The 15,902-nt window shown below is 46.7% G+C and overlaps 1 protein-coding gene across 1 annotated transcript; it reads left to right on the top strand.

Moving 5' to 3' along the window:
• The first annotated feature begins 7,193 nt into the window (after nt 1-7,193).
• Nucleotides 7,194-9,900, top strand: LOC119433136 (forkhead box protein D1). Its single transcript, XM_037700273.2, has one exon. The coding sequence runs from the start codon at nt 7,660-7,662 to the stop codon at nt 8,809-8,811; it is 1,152 nt and encodes a 383-aa protein (XP_037556201.2). The 5' UTR covers nt 7,194-7,659; the 3' UTR covers nt 8,812-9,900.
• The last annotated feature ends 6,002 nt before the right edge of the window (nt 9,901-15,902 follow it).

Here is a 15,902-nt window from a genome sequence, read left to right as displayed (position 1 = left end):
CACTCACTCTTGGTGAACTATATAGGCATTGAACATACCGCCCTGAAAAAAAGAGGGAGACCCAAGTCAACAACTATATTATGGTGGCGGAGTGGGGGCACACTACCCTATATATATATATATATATATATATATATATATATATATATATATATATATATATACGGCGATGTCCCAACTATCATGCATGCACCAAGATTTAAAAATATGCAAATGTCACGTAGGTGGTCAGAACCAAGGTAATGCTGCCCACCGTCGCTTGGAGATACTCAGTTTATCTTTTGCACGCCGCCTAGTTACATATTTAGTCCTAATTAATTAATCAACTTCTCAAACGTTATAATTAGATGAAAAGTGTCAATGCGACAATTGTAGGGCGACATGATAAACTCCCGATACAGTTTTTCCGTGTTTTTCCGAGCGTGAAAGAAGCCCGCGAACACGCGCAATGTGCCTGGAATGGCCAGTCGCGCGGCAATTATGCGTCTTATGCGTTTCTTCCCATTGAGGGCCCCATCGCACGCTGAGCCGTGTGACTGCTGACGCCGTCTTCCTTAAATCTTACGAGGGAGTTGTGTGACCTTGTTGGTCGTCACTGTGGAGTTGATCATCAACATGCACCGACGGTCTCTTCGTTGAATGAAAGGAAGGAAGAAAGAAAGAAAGAAAGAAAGAAAGAAAGAAAGAAAGAAAGAAAGAAAGAAAGAAAGAAATAATTTCATTTTGACAAAAGAACACAATGATATATATATAGCAGGAGGTCGCGAAGCGCGGACTCCTGTACAAAGTATATACCGAAAAATATAAGCACCAGTTGCATCAAGTAATGAGAAAAGGCAAGAAAAAAAGCAGATATACTATCTTTAGAACTGGGCTAATACATATATTTTAAGTACATGTAACGTCTGTTATTATGTACAAAACATAAGAATACGTAATATCGCACAGGAAACGAAAAACAATTATTGCATTCCGCTAAGTACAAGAAACTAGAGCAACAGAGGTAAAACTAAACGAGTGAGCAACATCAAAAGCGTCCGAGAGGGATTGGCAAGGGCGAACTGTTGAGATCAGACATCTAACACTACATGCACTCAGCATCTAAGCTATAGACAGCTTCCAAGAGACGGCGCTGGCTCTGTACATAAGTGCACGTGATGCTTTGGAATAAAGAGAGCACCTGCGTAGCTTGCGTTGAGTTCACTTTGCATCTAGTCGGTCTGTCCGGCGACACCACAGTTGGGAGTCAGTTAAAACATAAGCAGAATGTGTCTCATTTACCAGAAGCAAAATATAACCAAAGAGAGCCACCGGTTCTGTTATTATGAACATTTATATTTTTGCTTTTAAAGCGTGAATTGAGGCCCAGTTCTTTGAGTTCGCGTACCGAAAACGCGCCACTGTATTAATTTCAGAGCGTTTTTTGCCGAAATTGCGTCGCACATTATTCCAGTTTATTGGCTCCTCATAAGCGTTGAATGCTGCAAATGACGCAGACGAGTGCCTGTCACACATAGTGGGAAAATGATAGCGCGAGGAGAAATAGTAGACAGAGATAGCGAGAAATAAAGGAAACGAACTTAAAGCAGACAGATCTTCTCTTTAATATACTTTCAAGGGTAGACTTCCGTAAAATATTGTTACGTAAGACTTATAGTATTTATTAAAACCAGGAAAACATCGCTTTGCTTTAATGTTAGTTCTGTCTTTTATAACCAAGGTTACATTGAAACTACGATTTACACAAGAAAAAACATAATTTCCCGTTCATACCAACGTAAATTTATTGACAATTCTAAATAGAAACAGAAATATAACTGATTCCTGGTAGTTTTTCTGTCTACTCGCGTTACGCTAAAGAATCCGTTAATCTGATATAGATAGAGAACATGTTAAACATGTTCAACATGGGCAAACACAGCGTTTAAAATCCTTCACTAATTTCTCTACGGGTGCATAACAAATCAACAGGCATTCATCGTAGTGCGGCACTGTTAAAAAAACGCCATTAAAGGAATTTGTTCGAACCATCGCTACAACGTTTTGGACAGATTTTGTAGACGCGCAGGGTACAGCGACAGTAACACACATTCGCCGCACAATTTAAGTGAAGCCTCTATAGGAGAGCTACGGACGATTACCAGTTACCCTGGCCATGCTTTTCCTACAGTACGTCGAGCGGCTAAGCTTGCCCCTTCACTGGCTCTGCGTCATGATGCGTCGTCTGTACTTCCGGTGTCTTGGAGCCAGCGCGCGAAGCATCTGCAACCTCTGCGCCAACCGTGAGGCCGTCCATCCCCAAGCGAGAGCTATCCAAGCAGCGTGCGTTGCGAGCGTCCTGTCCCAGCCCCGAGCGTGTCCGGTATTGCGGTAAACGCAGGCGAGAGGGGCGTTTTGACGGACGCCATGGGCGGAGACTTATAAACGTGAGCAGCGTGCAGCCACTTGGGGGATCTGAACCAGCCAAACACAGAGCTAATATTGCTGCGACCAAGTGTAAAACATTTGAAACATGGCAACGTGCTCGCGATTACGCTGCGCCAAAAAATCACACCAGCAGCAAAGTAGAAGACACTTGGTTACTGGGCGTTTTGCCATCTGCATGGCAAAACTCCCAGTCCGCCTGCATTTTCCGTAATACCGGACGGGCTAAATAAAACTCTCTATTTTGGTAGCAATCCTCCGGCGTGAAGTGACGGCCCAAATGCGTAGATCCTGGCGCCTATCGAATACCGAAAGCCCAAATGCGCTGCAGCCACTCCGCTCGCATGTTGCCTTGCAGAGAGACACGATGCCGCCGCTCGACATGTCGCCGATCGTTCGATTTCCAGCCCACAACGTAACAAGGGCGATCCAAGGTGCTCGTAAAAGGAAAGCTCGCGGCCAACACTAACCGCGCCGCTCGCGTCAACACGGAGCAGTTTGTAACACGATTAAGTAGACGACATTTGCTATGTGCCCGAAGTGCTTCAGCGTATAGTGATAAATTGTTGTTGTGTATTCTCTTTGTGTTACATGTTTTATAGAAGCAAGTTAACCAACAATCCAACTGTTACGACCCACATTTGTTCCCCATAAAGTTGGAAAAAAGTATCGATGACGCTACCTGTGTAGCCAATCAGATAGCTAGCCAAACTGACGTTATGCGCGCCAGCTACGCATATTGTAACGGGGCGTCTGAAAACTCAGAGGAACGGTGCCGCCGCGATCGGTAGCGATGCATATTTTAAAGCTTTATAGTACATTATACAATTTACTTAATGATCAGAAGGACGTACCCTAATGACTCAGTGCGTTTGTACAAAACAGCCACAATTGTTTCAGGGCCCCTTTGAAACGAAGCTTTAGCTCGGACCCAACTCCGATGCCGCCCACTCAACTACATTTAAAACGGGGAAATGCTTTTATGAGATAACCCCTGTACCAACTTTAATAAAATTTATTGCATTTTAAGAGAGGCAGAAAAAATCCAATGACTGTTGGGCACAATTTTGATTTAGGGTTTGAATTGTTTCATTAATCATTGCCGTAAATTGGTAAGTGAAAGATAATAGGAGGGCGAAGTTAACGATTGCATAACTCTGCACCACGAACAGATATCGCAGCTTTGCAAACTGTATCCGTTAAAACATCCAATGCACACCAATTTATTATAATAAATGATATCTTACGTGAATGTGGCAACACGCAATGTTTGCAAGGGTGTTGGAAAAGTTCTACTCACATGTTAGTGGTACACTTAGGGGCCGTGTGTAACACCAATTATGTCCGCTTTCGATGTACTATGAGATGCAATTTACAAAGATGTGGTGCAATTTTTAAGTGCTGAGTAACGGAGTTGTATAAACTTGATAGTTTCGTTTTTCAAAGTTTGCTACTTTCAACAACCTTCATTATAACATTGACTGCATAGATAAATAAACCCCTACCAACAGTTACTAGATTTTAATATTTTATTTAAGATACAACAAGCCTCATTAGATTTGGTGCCGAGAAAAACTATTTCTCCTATCGCATGTATTTAGATAGGATCCGCCGAGCTAAAGCTTCCTAAGTTCTCCACCTTACATGGGCACTGAAACACTCGTTGAAAACCGTATGCCTTTTCGATGTGTAGACAAAGTTGCCAAGAACGCCCGCGTCAAATGTCATTTGATGTTAGCGCAACAGGAGAGACAGAAGGGTAAACCGGCGCTTGTTGTTCGTCTTCCCTTCGGTGTTCATCAGCTACGTGCGCGATACCATGCAGTTGGTCCCTTTCTTAGTCAAACATTGTTTCAGTGCACGCACTATCTGAAGCTTGCAGCTTGACATAGTAAACCGTACCTGCGACACGCCTCCCTCCTCATCCCAGGAGAGCAGCCAACACAAGAAAACAATGTAGAGGAAATTAAGATCCTGTACTCCCGACCAAGTGACAAGTTTTCTTGTGTGTGCCATTACATTTTGAGCACATTTATTGATGTCTTATTGATTTCTTCATATACGGGGTGATTTGCTTGCGCCTGTATATTGTCGGCAGTGCACACCCACTCGTGTAATAATCCCGCTCAGTGTATCGAAATGAAATAAATACTTTCCCTATACACACGCACTCACCATGCACGCGCGCACGCTATTTTCCCATCGCGTCAGCGATGTGGTTACAGCCACGGGCGATGGGCCCATAAATGCCAGCCTTACAGGACGATCGTTCATTGCCATGAATTACTCGCGAGCCAAAAGCTGCACGAACATTCCTCGAGACGCAAACGGGGATGATGCCTTGCGGCACGCTTTGTCAGAGACTCCAACCTCGAAGCCGGGATGCACCGCCGAAAGAAGGAATTGGATCAATAGGAGAGGCCATTGTTATCGGCGCCGTCCTGTGAGCAACCGATGAGTTGAGGGAGCGAGTGGGGAAATGAAACATCGCACTTTGTCTATGCCTACGCTCGTAGTGAAGGTGTTTTCAAAATTTCGTCGTGAACATATTCCTAGCAAGGCATCACACACGATAGTTAAGCATAATACACGACTTCCGGAACTGCTGCATCGGATTGACCCTTCAGAAAGACGCCGACTTTTTTTTTAAAGTTATGTTTCACATTAGTGGACATATAGTGAAAGAAGAAAAGGGACAACTAATTTACGCACGTACTCGATTCTGCGTTGATCTTCCATGAACTTAGCAGCCATTGTACACATTTCAATTCGCGATACGCAAACTGGTAATTTCACAAGTGAGCTCTCAATGCACCTATCCGCATGCAGGCCGAAAATGCACTTTCTTACGCGCTCTATATACGTCGCGACATGTTCTCAATTCGTAGTTCTGGAAGTGCTGTTACACACATGGACCAAATGGTTGCATACGATAGAAAAAAAAAAAAAAAGATATGGGGCTTTAAGTGCCAGAACGACGATATGTCAGCGGAATAATATGCACCACCTGGGGTTCTTTAACGTGCACCTGAATCTAAGTACAAGATTGTTTGCGCATTTCGCCCCCATCGGAATGTGGCAGCCGTGGCCGGGATTCAATCCCACGACCTCGTGCTTAGCAGCCCAACAACATAGCCACTGAGCAACCACGTTGGGTTCATACGAAATACGTTTAATTTTGCGGGAAAAATGTTTCCAGATAGTTCACCTAATTAAGGAGCGAAAAAACAAAGTGCGAAAGAAAAAGGATGTGGCCACGGGACAAGCGCTATTCTCAACAGTTTTTTACACGTCTTCATCAAAGCTATATGCATGACGCGCGCATGCGCGGACAACATGCATACATATTTCATGGCGACGTTGTGGAAAAAACAGTCGAGGGGCCATTGTCGCATTCCACCCCCCCCCCTTTTTTTTTGTTTTCGTGTTGCATTTGTTAATTTTGCGCGGTCTTCCATTATGTGAATTACGCACTGACCGAGGATGTCCTTCGAGAGAAAATGTGCCCCAGTTCATCGCTCGCCATTACACGAGCATGCAGTTGCACTCTGCGTACAGAACCCAAGCCACGCCTGCTTCAATGCACGCGCTTCTCCGTGAGCTATAAGCGAGCAAAGACTACTTTTTTTTTTTTTTTTTTTGCCCGCTGACCATGTACGCGTCTAAACGTGTAAGAGCTATAGACACGAGGTGTCCTTGCTGTTATGCGCGTTTACACATGAGGTGGGATTAGTGTTTGTACATGGCCATTTTACATCACGCGCTTGAGGCAGCTAATACCAGCGACACACGATTCTCTCTCGTGCTATTGAATTACAACTGAGTGAAAGGTTTCCGCATGTAAAGCAAATGTTGTGATCCTAGGATGCGGAGGACACCCTTGGGTCGCCGCTGCTGATTCCGCAGTTCAGGGCGAGAAACATGCGAGGTTGTTTCCCACAGGGAGCAGCATTTGCCACGCCCCTTGCGCAGTGCGGATCTCTCGACGAGCAGCAGGAGAGCGCGGAGCTGCGAGCCGCGGTTTACAAAGAGACGCCTTTCACACGAAGCCGCGAACAACGCCGCCCGCGAAATCGCCTTAAACGCGCGTGCACGTTCTAAGGAGGGCGAACAGAGGCAGAGAGAGAAACCCCAGCTCTTGTATTGTCGTGGCAAGCTGCCGGCGATGAAAAAAGAACGTTGTGTGGATCAAAAACAACAAGAAAACCGAATGTACACGCGACGCGACACTCTGCAAGCATACAACGCGCTTTCTAGCAAACGTTGTAACGGAATGCTTCAACTCGTTGTTGCCTCCTCCTTTGCTAGCAGCAGCGTAAAAATAAGACAACAGAAGAGGTGCCACGCTTGTCCCAAATGCTCGTTCCCGAGAGCGCTTCAATCATTCACGGCACGCTGGCCATGTCGAGACTCGGGCGGCTGGTGAAGAGCCAGGCAAGGAGCAAATGCCATTGTTGCGCATTACGGCAACCGCGAACCCACAGGCGCGTAAAAATCGCGAGGCGCGCACGATCCAGCTGATGCCGACGGCAAAAGCGAACAGCGGTGCCTGATTGGTCGAAACCTCCTCCGCCTGCTCACGCTGCCCGTCCCCCTCGCAGGGACCAGGAGAAGTCGCGAGAAGCGCCTGCTCCATTTCGAGCAACTATGCGCAGGCGCTGTAAGCTGCGCATATGGCAAGCGTAGGAACCAACGACACGGAGGCAATCACAAAAAGAAACTCGAGTCACATTGTTGGCGCTTACGTTTGCTTGTTTTTCACACTCTGCAAAAGTTACCCTGCGAGACTGCTCGGGGTGCGGCAATGGGCAAAAAAATGAAGCGGAACCTTATCCGCCGCGAAACGGCGCGAACGGAGCCTGGCGGCGGAAACACCGAAGACGAGGCCGGTGCATTTAGGCCTCCTGTAGCAGAAGTTGTGGGGACAGCGCGCAAGAAACGGGATCGTAATGTTGTGGCCCTTTCTGCCATCGTAGTTCCTGATCCGAAGCATTTCCAGATATACGCACGCCTATCTACAGAGTGCGTAACTGAGGGGAAGGAGCTCTCGAAGTGTATCAAACGACAAAGGGAGAGAGAGGGCGGGTACTTACCGCTCTTCGCGTCCCGTCAAACAGCAGCAAGAGAGGCTTCGGCGATCTCCAACGCCAAAGTGCGAGAACCCTCCACGAAGGCTATCGCAAAGCGCAGGGGCGAGAGCGTGCCGCGAACAATAACGGCCAAACATTGCGAGCTATGAAAGCCCCCACCGCAAAGACTCCTCCCCCTCTCCACCGGCTCGCGAAAGCGGTGGGCGTCGGCGAACGCAGATCCCGCCCTCGCGCTCCGCCCATGCCCCGCCACGAGAGCCGCGGCAATAACGAAGAGCGCGCTGTCGGACTGGCCGAGGATAGCCGCTCGATGAGGGACGCGGTCGAGCTGAGCCTCCAGAGCTGTCGTGCCGCGGTGGCCGGCAACGAGCCGCGGTTCCTGCCCGTGGTCGGAAGCGGCGCAACCAGCACCGGTGCCAGGCCTTTCCGGCCGCCGAGCAGCGTCACGGTGAGCGGCGTGGCCACCAATGCTACAGCGTTGGCCACACCTTACGAACTGGCCGCGAGGACGCATCAGGAGTCTTCGCTGTCAATGACGACGTCCAAGTCCGGCAAGTCTTCCAAGACTTGCTCGTCCAAGGCGAAAAGCAAGGAGGACACGCCGAGGCCCGCAAGTGACGGCAAGGCTCCACCGGTGAAGCCGCCTTACTCTTACATCGCCCTGATCACCATGGCGATCCTGCAGAGCCCCGAGAAGCGCTTGACACTCTCCGGAATCTGCGAGTTCATTCGGAACCGGTTCCCCTTCTACCGGGACAAGTATCCCATGTGGCAGAATTCGATACGGCACAACCTTTCGCTCAACGACTGTTTCGTGAAAATCCCCCGTGAGCCCGGCAACCCCGGGAAGGGAAACTACTGGACGCTGGACCCGGCCAGCGAAGACATGTTCGACAACGGCAGCTTCCTGAGACGCCGCAAGCGATACAAGCGCCAGCCACCGGACCCGCTCGGTGACGGTTTCTTCTTCGGAGATCTGCTCAGGCACCATCCTCTCTTTCCTGGCGCGGCGGGGCTGGTTCCACCGATTCCCTACCAGCACCAGCAAGCATTCCTACCTCTGCCCGTTCACCATCCGGCTCTGCACGTGCTGCCACCATTGCCTCCGGTGCCACCAGTACCGCCCATGGTGCTCGGCGGAGAGCGACGCAGCAGCAAACCGCCGGCGGTGTCGTCGCCATCGAGTTTCAGCATCGACAGCATCATGGGAACGAAGCACCAACAGCCTCGTCTCGATGACGTTGGAGTGCTTACAGGATTTTGCAGACCTTGCCTGCAGCCATGGCCCCCTCGATGATTTGTCCGAAGCACACTCGAAAGAAGCTATATCCTGGCAAAGCCGTGCCGTGCCGCTCTGCTCGTCACTCACGACGCTTTCAATGCAACTCTTCAGTTCGAAGATTCTGTCAGGGCTCTCTCGCTGGCTGCTGCACGTTCACTCAGCAATTAAGGACCTACGTGTGAAGCCTGATGGTGGCTTGCACGGAGAGCCACCTCAATGCAACGCGTGATGACAGTGCGGTTTCAGCTGATACCAACCTTGCGGGAGGGTCCCACTGGAAGGACAACCGTTCTGCGCGGGGCAACAAACTTTTCTTAAGGATGACCTTGAGAGACACCTCTTGCCGTTGGCGGTGCGTGGTTGCTTATTGTCGCCGCGGACCGTGACGTCGTTTCGTGGGGCTTCGCACTACAGCCCCTCGCACCATCCGGCCCCGGACACGTCCTGAAGAGTAAGTCCCTTGGCGAAGACTTTGCTGAACTTTGGCGACAGGAAGCGTGTGCTTCGAACTGGAACTATACTTCGCGGGAGCTGTGTAGCTTACAGACGGCATCCTTCTCTGCTGTAAATACAGTTTGCGCGCGCGCATAGGTGTAAATAAGTTTTCCATTGTCGCTGATCTGCCAAGTTATACTGTATACTCCGTGGTGAATGAATGTACCTCCTTTAATGAACATTTTGTATGCATTATTGGCTGCTGCTAGAAGGTAGGGAACAATGTAAACAAGTGCGGATTCTCAAACTATGTTAGAAATGTGTTCCCGCATCCGTGTTACTTTCAGAGGACAGCGGTAACAATATATGGCGAACCCAACGTTACGTGAACCGGGACTATGTGCTAATTTTTCTTTCTTCGTTTTTCTGGCGAGTCCATGAAATTACTGTCAGTAGAAATCACCGAGTGTATTCTGCTATAGGCGTCATCTAGAGAGAATATAGTTTCCAAAAATACTATTACTATGTTACAAAATATTGTTTCCGTGAACAAGACTGCCTCTGTAAAATAAAGATTGTACGTTCTCACGAAATATGCCTTGTTTTTCTGCGTACCGCAGTTTGCGTTCTTCTAGAAAAAAGTACAGCAGGGGCGACATTTCACAAAATCTTCTTTTCTTATACTTATCATTCCGTCGAGTGCCTGATTCCTACAATAGCACTTTGTGCTAGAAACTTACGAAGTGAAAAATAATGAAAATGAAAAGAAACGTTGAAAAATATGGCCTAGGGTTAAAAATTGGCAGGCATGTTGTTAATAATAATTACAAGTTGGAGTAAAACCCCAATAGATGAGTGAAAGTAAACTTGAATTATCCACTAGTACACTTACATCCATGCGCATACTTTAAACCAGCGCGGAAGAGGATTCCAGTAAAGCGCTAACAACTGAAATTTATTGAGAACAGACATAAGGAAAACCCCACCTGCATGTGCATGCTATTAAATCACATGCAATATTTCCGTCTCACAATCTAATAGATAGAATCTCCCAATAAGGAATCATCATGCTGCCTTCCTGTAGGAAAAGCTTCTAGAAGTTCACGCGCCTTTTTGTACTTGTGCTTGTTGATAGTCCTTGTTCTATGAAACATACTTATATACACGTGGATATAAAATGTCACCACTTGCAACAAGGATAGAATACATAAGCTCATGGAACAAATAATTCTATGACCCTTGAGACGTTGTATCCAGTGGCTTCGCGGCTAGTTCGCGGTTAACAGGGAAATTGCGGTCAATTGCGAAGCCAATGAATTCATTGCAGCACACAGGCCGCCATGCAGATGCGTTACGCAAAATGTCCTTTGTTTTGACGCAACGTTGGCGCCGGTTTACACAGTGAGGCTGGGTTTCAGAGTGCAAAACGACGAGCTCATGTCATCGTAAGTGTGGATATGGTAGACACGACCAGAAAAAAAAAAAAAAATAGCACGCGCCTTAGTATTTTTGTGTTTACAAGTGCTTTCTAGTTAGTCAACCAAAGGTGAATCCAGGTTCATGAATATGGAACATATCACAGAAAGGCTGACAGTTGGAATGTATAGTTGATCTATCATGTTGACTAAAATTTTGGCGCACAAGATTGGAGACAGAGACAACGAACAGACGAGGACGTTCGTCCTTGTCCGTTCCGTGTGTGTGTCTCCAACTTCTTGCGCTAAATTTCCGAGTCAACATATGCAGATCACACCATGAAAGATTCGCTTTTTTTTACTACTTCCTTTCAAATACAAACTCCAGCTGCAGTTTGAACTGAATACAACACGAAAGTGAACGGTCAACTAGGCGATGTTTCCACGTTATTAAGCAACATGAATTTTACTGCAAATATACTCGTTAGACAATAATGCAGCTACATTTTCTAGTGTTCCCGCCATGGTAGTTCATTGGCGGCCGCATTCCGATGGGACCAAAATGAAAACTCACTAGTGTACCTAAATTTGAGTGCACGTAAATAATCCCAGATGGCAAAATTAATCGGGTGCATCTTACTATACGGGGCGTTCCTCATAGCTTAATCCGGCATGTTTACTTTTTCAAAATTTAAGCAGAAAGAGGTATTGAGCACGTGTAACTCGCCCAGTTTATTTCTTCCGAACTATTGTTTTTTTTTTTTTTTGTAATTCAGAACCTGTGTCGCTTTCTTATGGGTTCTTAAGATTGACGTGTAAAAGGCCTGAAAGCATTTCGGAGGTTCTCCGGAAGGCGGCGAGGTGAAGGTGATCAGTAGCAACACAACAAATACGTACCATATACTTTATGATGAGACTGTATACATAGAGAAGTGCACATGCAATTGTATATAGGCCACAAAGAAACGCTAAATTTGTGAATGCGTGATGCAGGACACCAACAAAACGAAACGAAACGAGGACAAGTGCTATAGCACTTGTCCTCAATAAAATAGGTGCATCGAAAGGCAGTGGGGTGAACCAGATGTACATCTAATTAGCTACCCTGCAGCAAGCAATCCATGAGGCTAAGGGGGGGGGGGGGGGGGTTGCTCGTCGTAAACGCATCCTCTCCAGCTTCCTGAAGTCTATCATGTAGACACGCGTATACCTATAGGAGTCCTTTGCATGGTGTTACCTTGGAAGCATTGGCTTGGAACGCCCTGTTATGCCGTATATAGTGGACAACTGTCCAGTCGATCAAGCACTGCGCTCATCGTCCGTCTCTCGGCACGTGGACAGACGCAGAGAAGGCATAAAAATATCTAGTCATAGCTGCATGTATTGCACATACAAGGCTGCTAGCCGTTCCAACGCCGAGTTACAAATGGTACAACATATGTTCTGTTCGTGCCGTGCAACCCAAGTGGTACACGTAGTTGCATTTTAGGGGCGACCCACGCAGACGGGATGTATATCGTGAGACATTCCACAGGGACGATGTATACCTTCACGAGAAAGTTCAGAGAACGGCAGGCGCTCGCTTTATGTGCTGCTTTACTATATATATATTCAAGCCAGCTAGTGTGAATCAGGGAGAACGAACATGTTACTGGTCCTGCTCATACACGCCGGTCATGGCATCCGCTAAATAGTTGTATCAGGGAAAGTGTCACCGACCGCGGGCAGCACTTGTCGCCTCTTATTACTCACTACCCGCACCGATGGCTACAAGCGGTGTACACATCAGGAAGCGCACACTCCCTTGCTCACTTTCTCAGGCGTCTGCCTGCCGTACTAAGGTGCTGTAGCAGCTTCGCGAGGGCTCTAACGCATGGGTGAACGAATTAAGCTGCAGAAATCATTAAGGAGTGCAAGAAATAAACACGGCGCCAGAGAAAAGAGGGTAGATAAAGTAAAAGCGCTTAGGGACAAGCGAATAGGCACTTGTCCCATGTCCACCCCCCTCCTCTTTTTTGGCGTGTTTGTTTATTGAGCTTTTTCATGATGTCATGCACGCACCAACTAGGCCCTCTGAAAGCCCTTTTAAGCTCTAGAAGCCTGTGCTTTCATGAGCAAACCTGGAAACGTTGAATCGAAGCTTACAGGAACAGAGAGCTCAGACAAAACGGAGCGCTTTCTACATATCGCGTCATTGCATACAGCTGGCCGCCTGCCTATAATTGACCGTGAGAATGAGAAACTTGGCGTCGGTTGAACACCGACGCCAAGTTTATAAGCTGGAATATTGTAAATTCAAATGCGCACTCCGTCCAGTCTTCATGCGTCCAGCGTGTCGCTTTCAAAGGGAATCACATGCATTCGTGCACTCGCATTGCTTCTTTCCGTGACGATGTATGCCTGGCTTTGGTTAAGGACTTCACTTGCGGGTTAGATCGAGCAGCAAGTGTCCAAGCAAGCTCGACATTAGCGTCTCGATGCCGCATTTTAGCCGACCGATTTCATCGTCTTATTCCGAATCGTTGTCAGATGCCGAGTGTACTGGTATATAAATAAATTTAAAAATGTTTACGAATGATGCACCAAATTTCACATGAGCCGGTATATTCGCGTGGAGACGTGCCTTCCTTTTCTTAGCGTTTCACATCCACCACAAAAGCTAAATTAGAAGAATTAATTCTGGCATTTTACGTGCCAAAACCACGATGTGATTATCAGGCGCGCTTTGGTGCCCCCACTCCGCGTTAATTTTGACCACCAGGGGTTCTTTAACGTGCACCCAGTACTCAGTACACAGGTGTTTTTGGATTTAGCCCCCCTCGAAGGGCGGCTACCGGAACTGGGATTTGATTCCTCGACCTCGGGCTTAGCTAGCAGCGCCACACTACGCTACTACCGCGGGTCGATGATAATGCTGGCCACAAAACAAGACCAGTGCGGAAGTACCGGCACCGTCCGAAAATCCGGGAAATACTTGTTGCTTAAATAATGCAAAGTGTGCGTAAAATAGTAGAACATTTTATTTACCGCTGCCTGGTGCCGACAGCATTCGTTGCATTGCTGTGTGGGTTGCTTTTATCGACTTTATTGACATCGGAAACGGCTGTTGTCGATAGACTATTCACTATAACGTGCTTAATGAAGTACCAAAATATAAGCAATTTATACTCAAACATTCTCACCAATTTTAAATAATCATGTATACTGATAGGAGTATCATCCATAATATTTCTAAGTTTTGAGAATGTTGTCTGTAACTTTTTTTTCACCTCACGCTTCAACGTCACGGTATATAGTTCGTTCGGAATCTAACTTGTAGATAATGCGCATAGATATACGCGTATATGGTACTGAACTGGAGTCTGTATTCGAGGTAGGCGACATTTTAAGGCAGGTAAAGCGCAAATAAAAACGCCTAGAGGTTTATTTCCTCGAATATCTACACATGCACTGCTCTTTGGTGCCTTAGTTTTTTATACTCCTATTACCACCTCTTTTAAATTCTTTTCGCATTGATACATTTTTACCTTTTGGCGGTCTCTTTTTCTGAGCTACGATCTCTTTTTTGTTGTCACTTTTTTATATTGTTGTCTTGGCGTAGTTTCCCATGTGGGCGTGGATTGTTATCTGTGAGTGTGGCTCGGCCGTCGCCTCGATGGTCAATGGTGTTGGTCCAGATATCGAATCTTTTTGACGCATGCACTCTGATTATGAATCGTGAATGCGTATATACGGGTTCTTTTGCGCAATAAATTTAGTTGGAAGCAGCGCTCTGTATGCCCTTATTGTTTCCGCTGTCCGTGTTTTATTTGCGCTTTATCTGCCTTAAGATATATGGTAATGCTGCCTTATTCAGTGGTATCGCTAAGCGGCCACTGAGGCACGGAAATGACGGCAGCGCGCAATGCCCCTTGCATGATGTTTTCTACCTTCTCACAGAGAACATGTAGCTCAACACGAATAGAGAACTGCGATAGTTGCTATCTGCTCTCGACATAGCAGCTATCATGAAATACCAGTTTCGCCCCTTTGCTGTCAAAATTAGCTATTTATTTCAAGTATGCCATTTCTAAAAATGTATGAGTAAGGTTCGACCCACATGTTGGAAACCTTTGGGAGCTACCAGCTAATTTCTTGAATCACCTTATATATATATATATTGTCACGGTGTCGTGGCGGTGAAGAACTGGAGTGAGTGAGTAAAAACTTTATTGAAAATAATTAAATAAAAGAAGGGACGCTGGTTGGGGCCCCTTATTCCAGGGCTCCACTGGCACGAGCGGCTCGCTGGGCTTGGTCCAGAAGAGCCAATTGGCTCTCCCGGCAAGCCATGCCTCCCACTGCCTATTCCTCATGAGTGGATGTTTCAGTGTTATTGGGCTGTGTGTGTGCGGAGGCCTCTTGGGATACTCCCATGTGATGTGTTTTAGTGTGGGTATTTCTGTGCACCATGGGCACTCGTCAGTGAACCTCGTGGGGTGTATTCTGTGTAGGTGGTGCAGGTTGGAGTATGTATTCGCCTGAATACGTCATTGAACCAATGAAGCACTAAACCATGACACAACGGCGAGTCGCAACATCAACTCTTTATTTGGCGAACCTGTGGCCACGAAAACAAGTTACACTCGGGCAGAACGATAGCGATGACAACATGCGTCGATCGCCGAAATATTAAGTGCGGGCGAAGCGCGTCGGCTATCTTGAGCTCAGATTATTTATTTTCACCACTATAGTACACGCCAATATGCACATAAGTGGCACAGAATAGTGGGATAAAACGTGCGTTTAAGCAGCTTGACGAGCCTCAGCCACTACCCCGATCATAAAACAAAGCAAAACAAGGGCGCCAGAAGACAAAAATATAGCAATGTTCAGATATAGCATTAAATAATTTTTACAAAGCGTTATTCCCATAGGAAATATACACAATACGGAGGCGTTCAGGTTTTATGTAAGAAAGAAAGGAAAACAAGGACTCCGCTGTAGAAAAAATATGCATTTCACATTCAACGTAGCATTTGCAGTACTATCTCTTCTGAATAATCACGTAGATTTTCATCTGTTAGCTTAAAGCTGTTTACTGTTTTTTGAAGAGATTTTTGCAGCAGTTGAAAACCGTAATTTTTGCGCGGCCCTGGAATCTGCCAGTGATCAGTGCGTCTTGTTATTGAAGAGGCGGCCGGGATTACGATGCAAAGTGGCTAAACTATGTGAGTGTGCATCGCTACGTATTATTTCAAATTTAAAGAGTGTTAA

This window comes from Dermacentor silvarum, chromosome 11 (genome assembly GCF_013339745.2).
Source record: "Dermacentor silvarum isolate Dsil-2018 chromosome 11, BIME_Dsil_1.4, whole genome shotgun sequence".
NCBI lineage: Eukaryota > Metazoa > Arthropoda > Arachnida > Ixodida > Ixodidae > Dermacentor > Dermacentor silvarum.
Note: the sequence above shows the minus strand (reverse complement) of the source record. Positions and strands in the feature narration are given on the sequence as shown.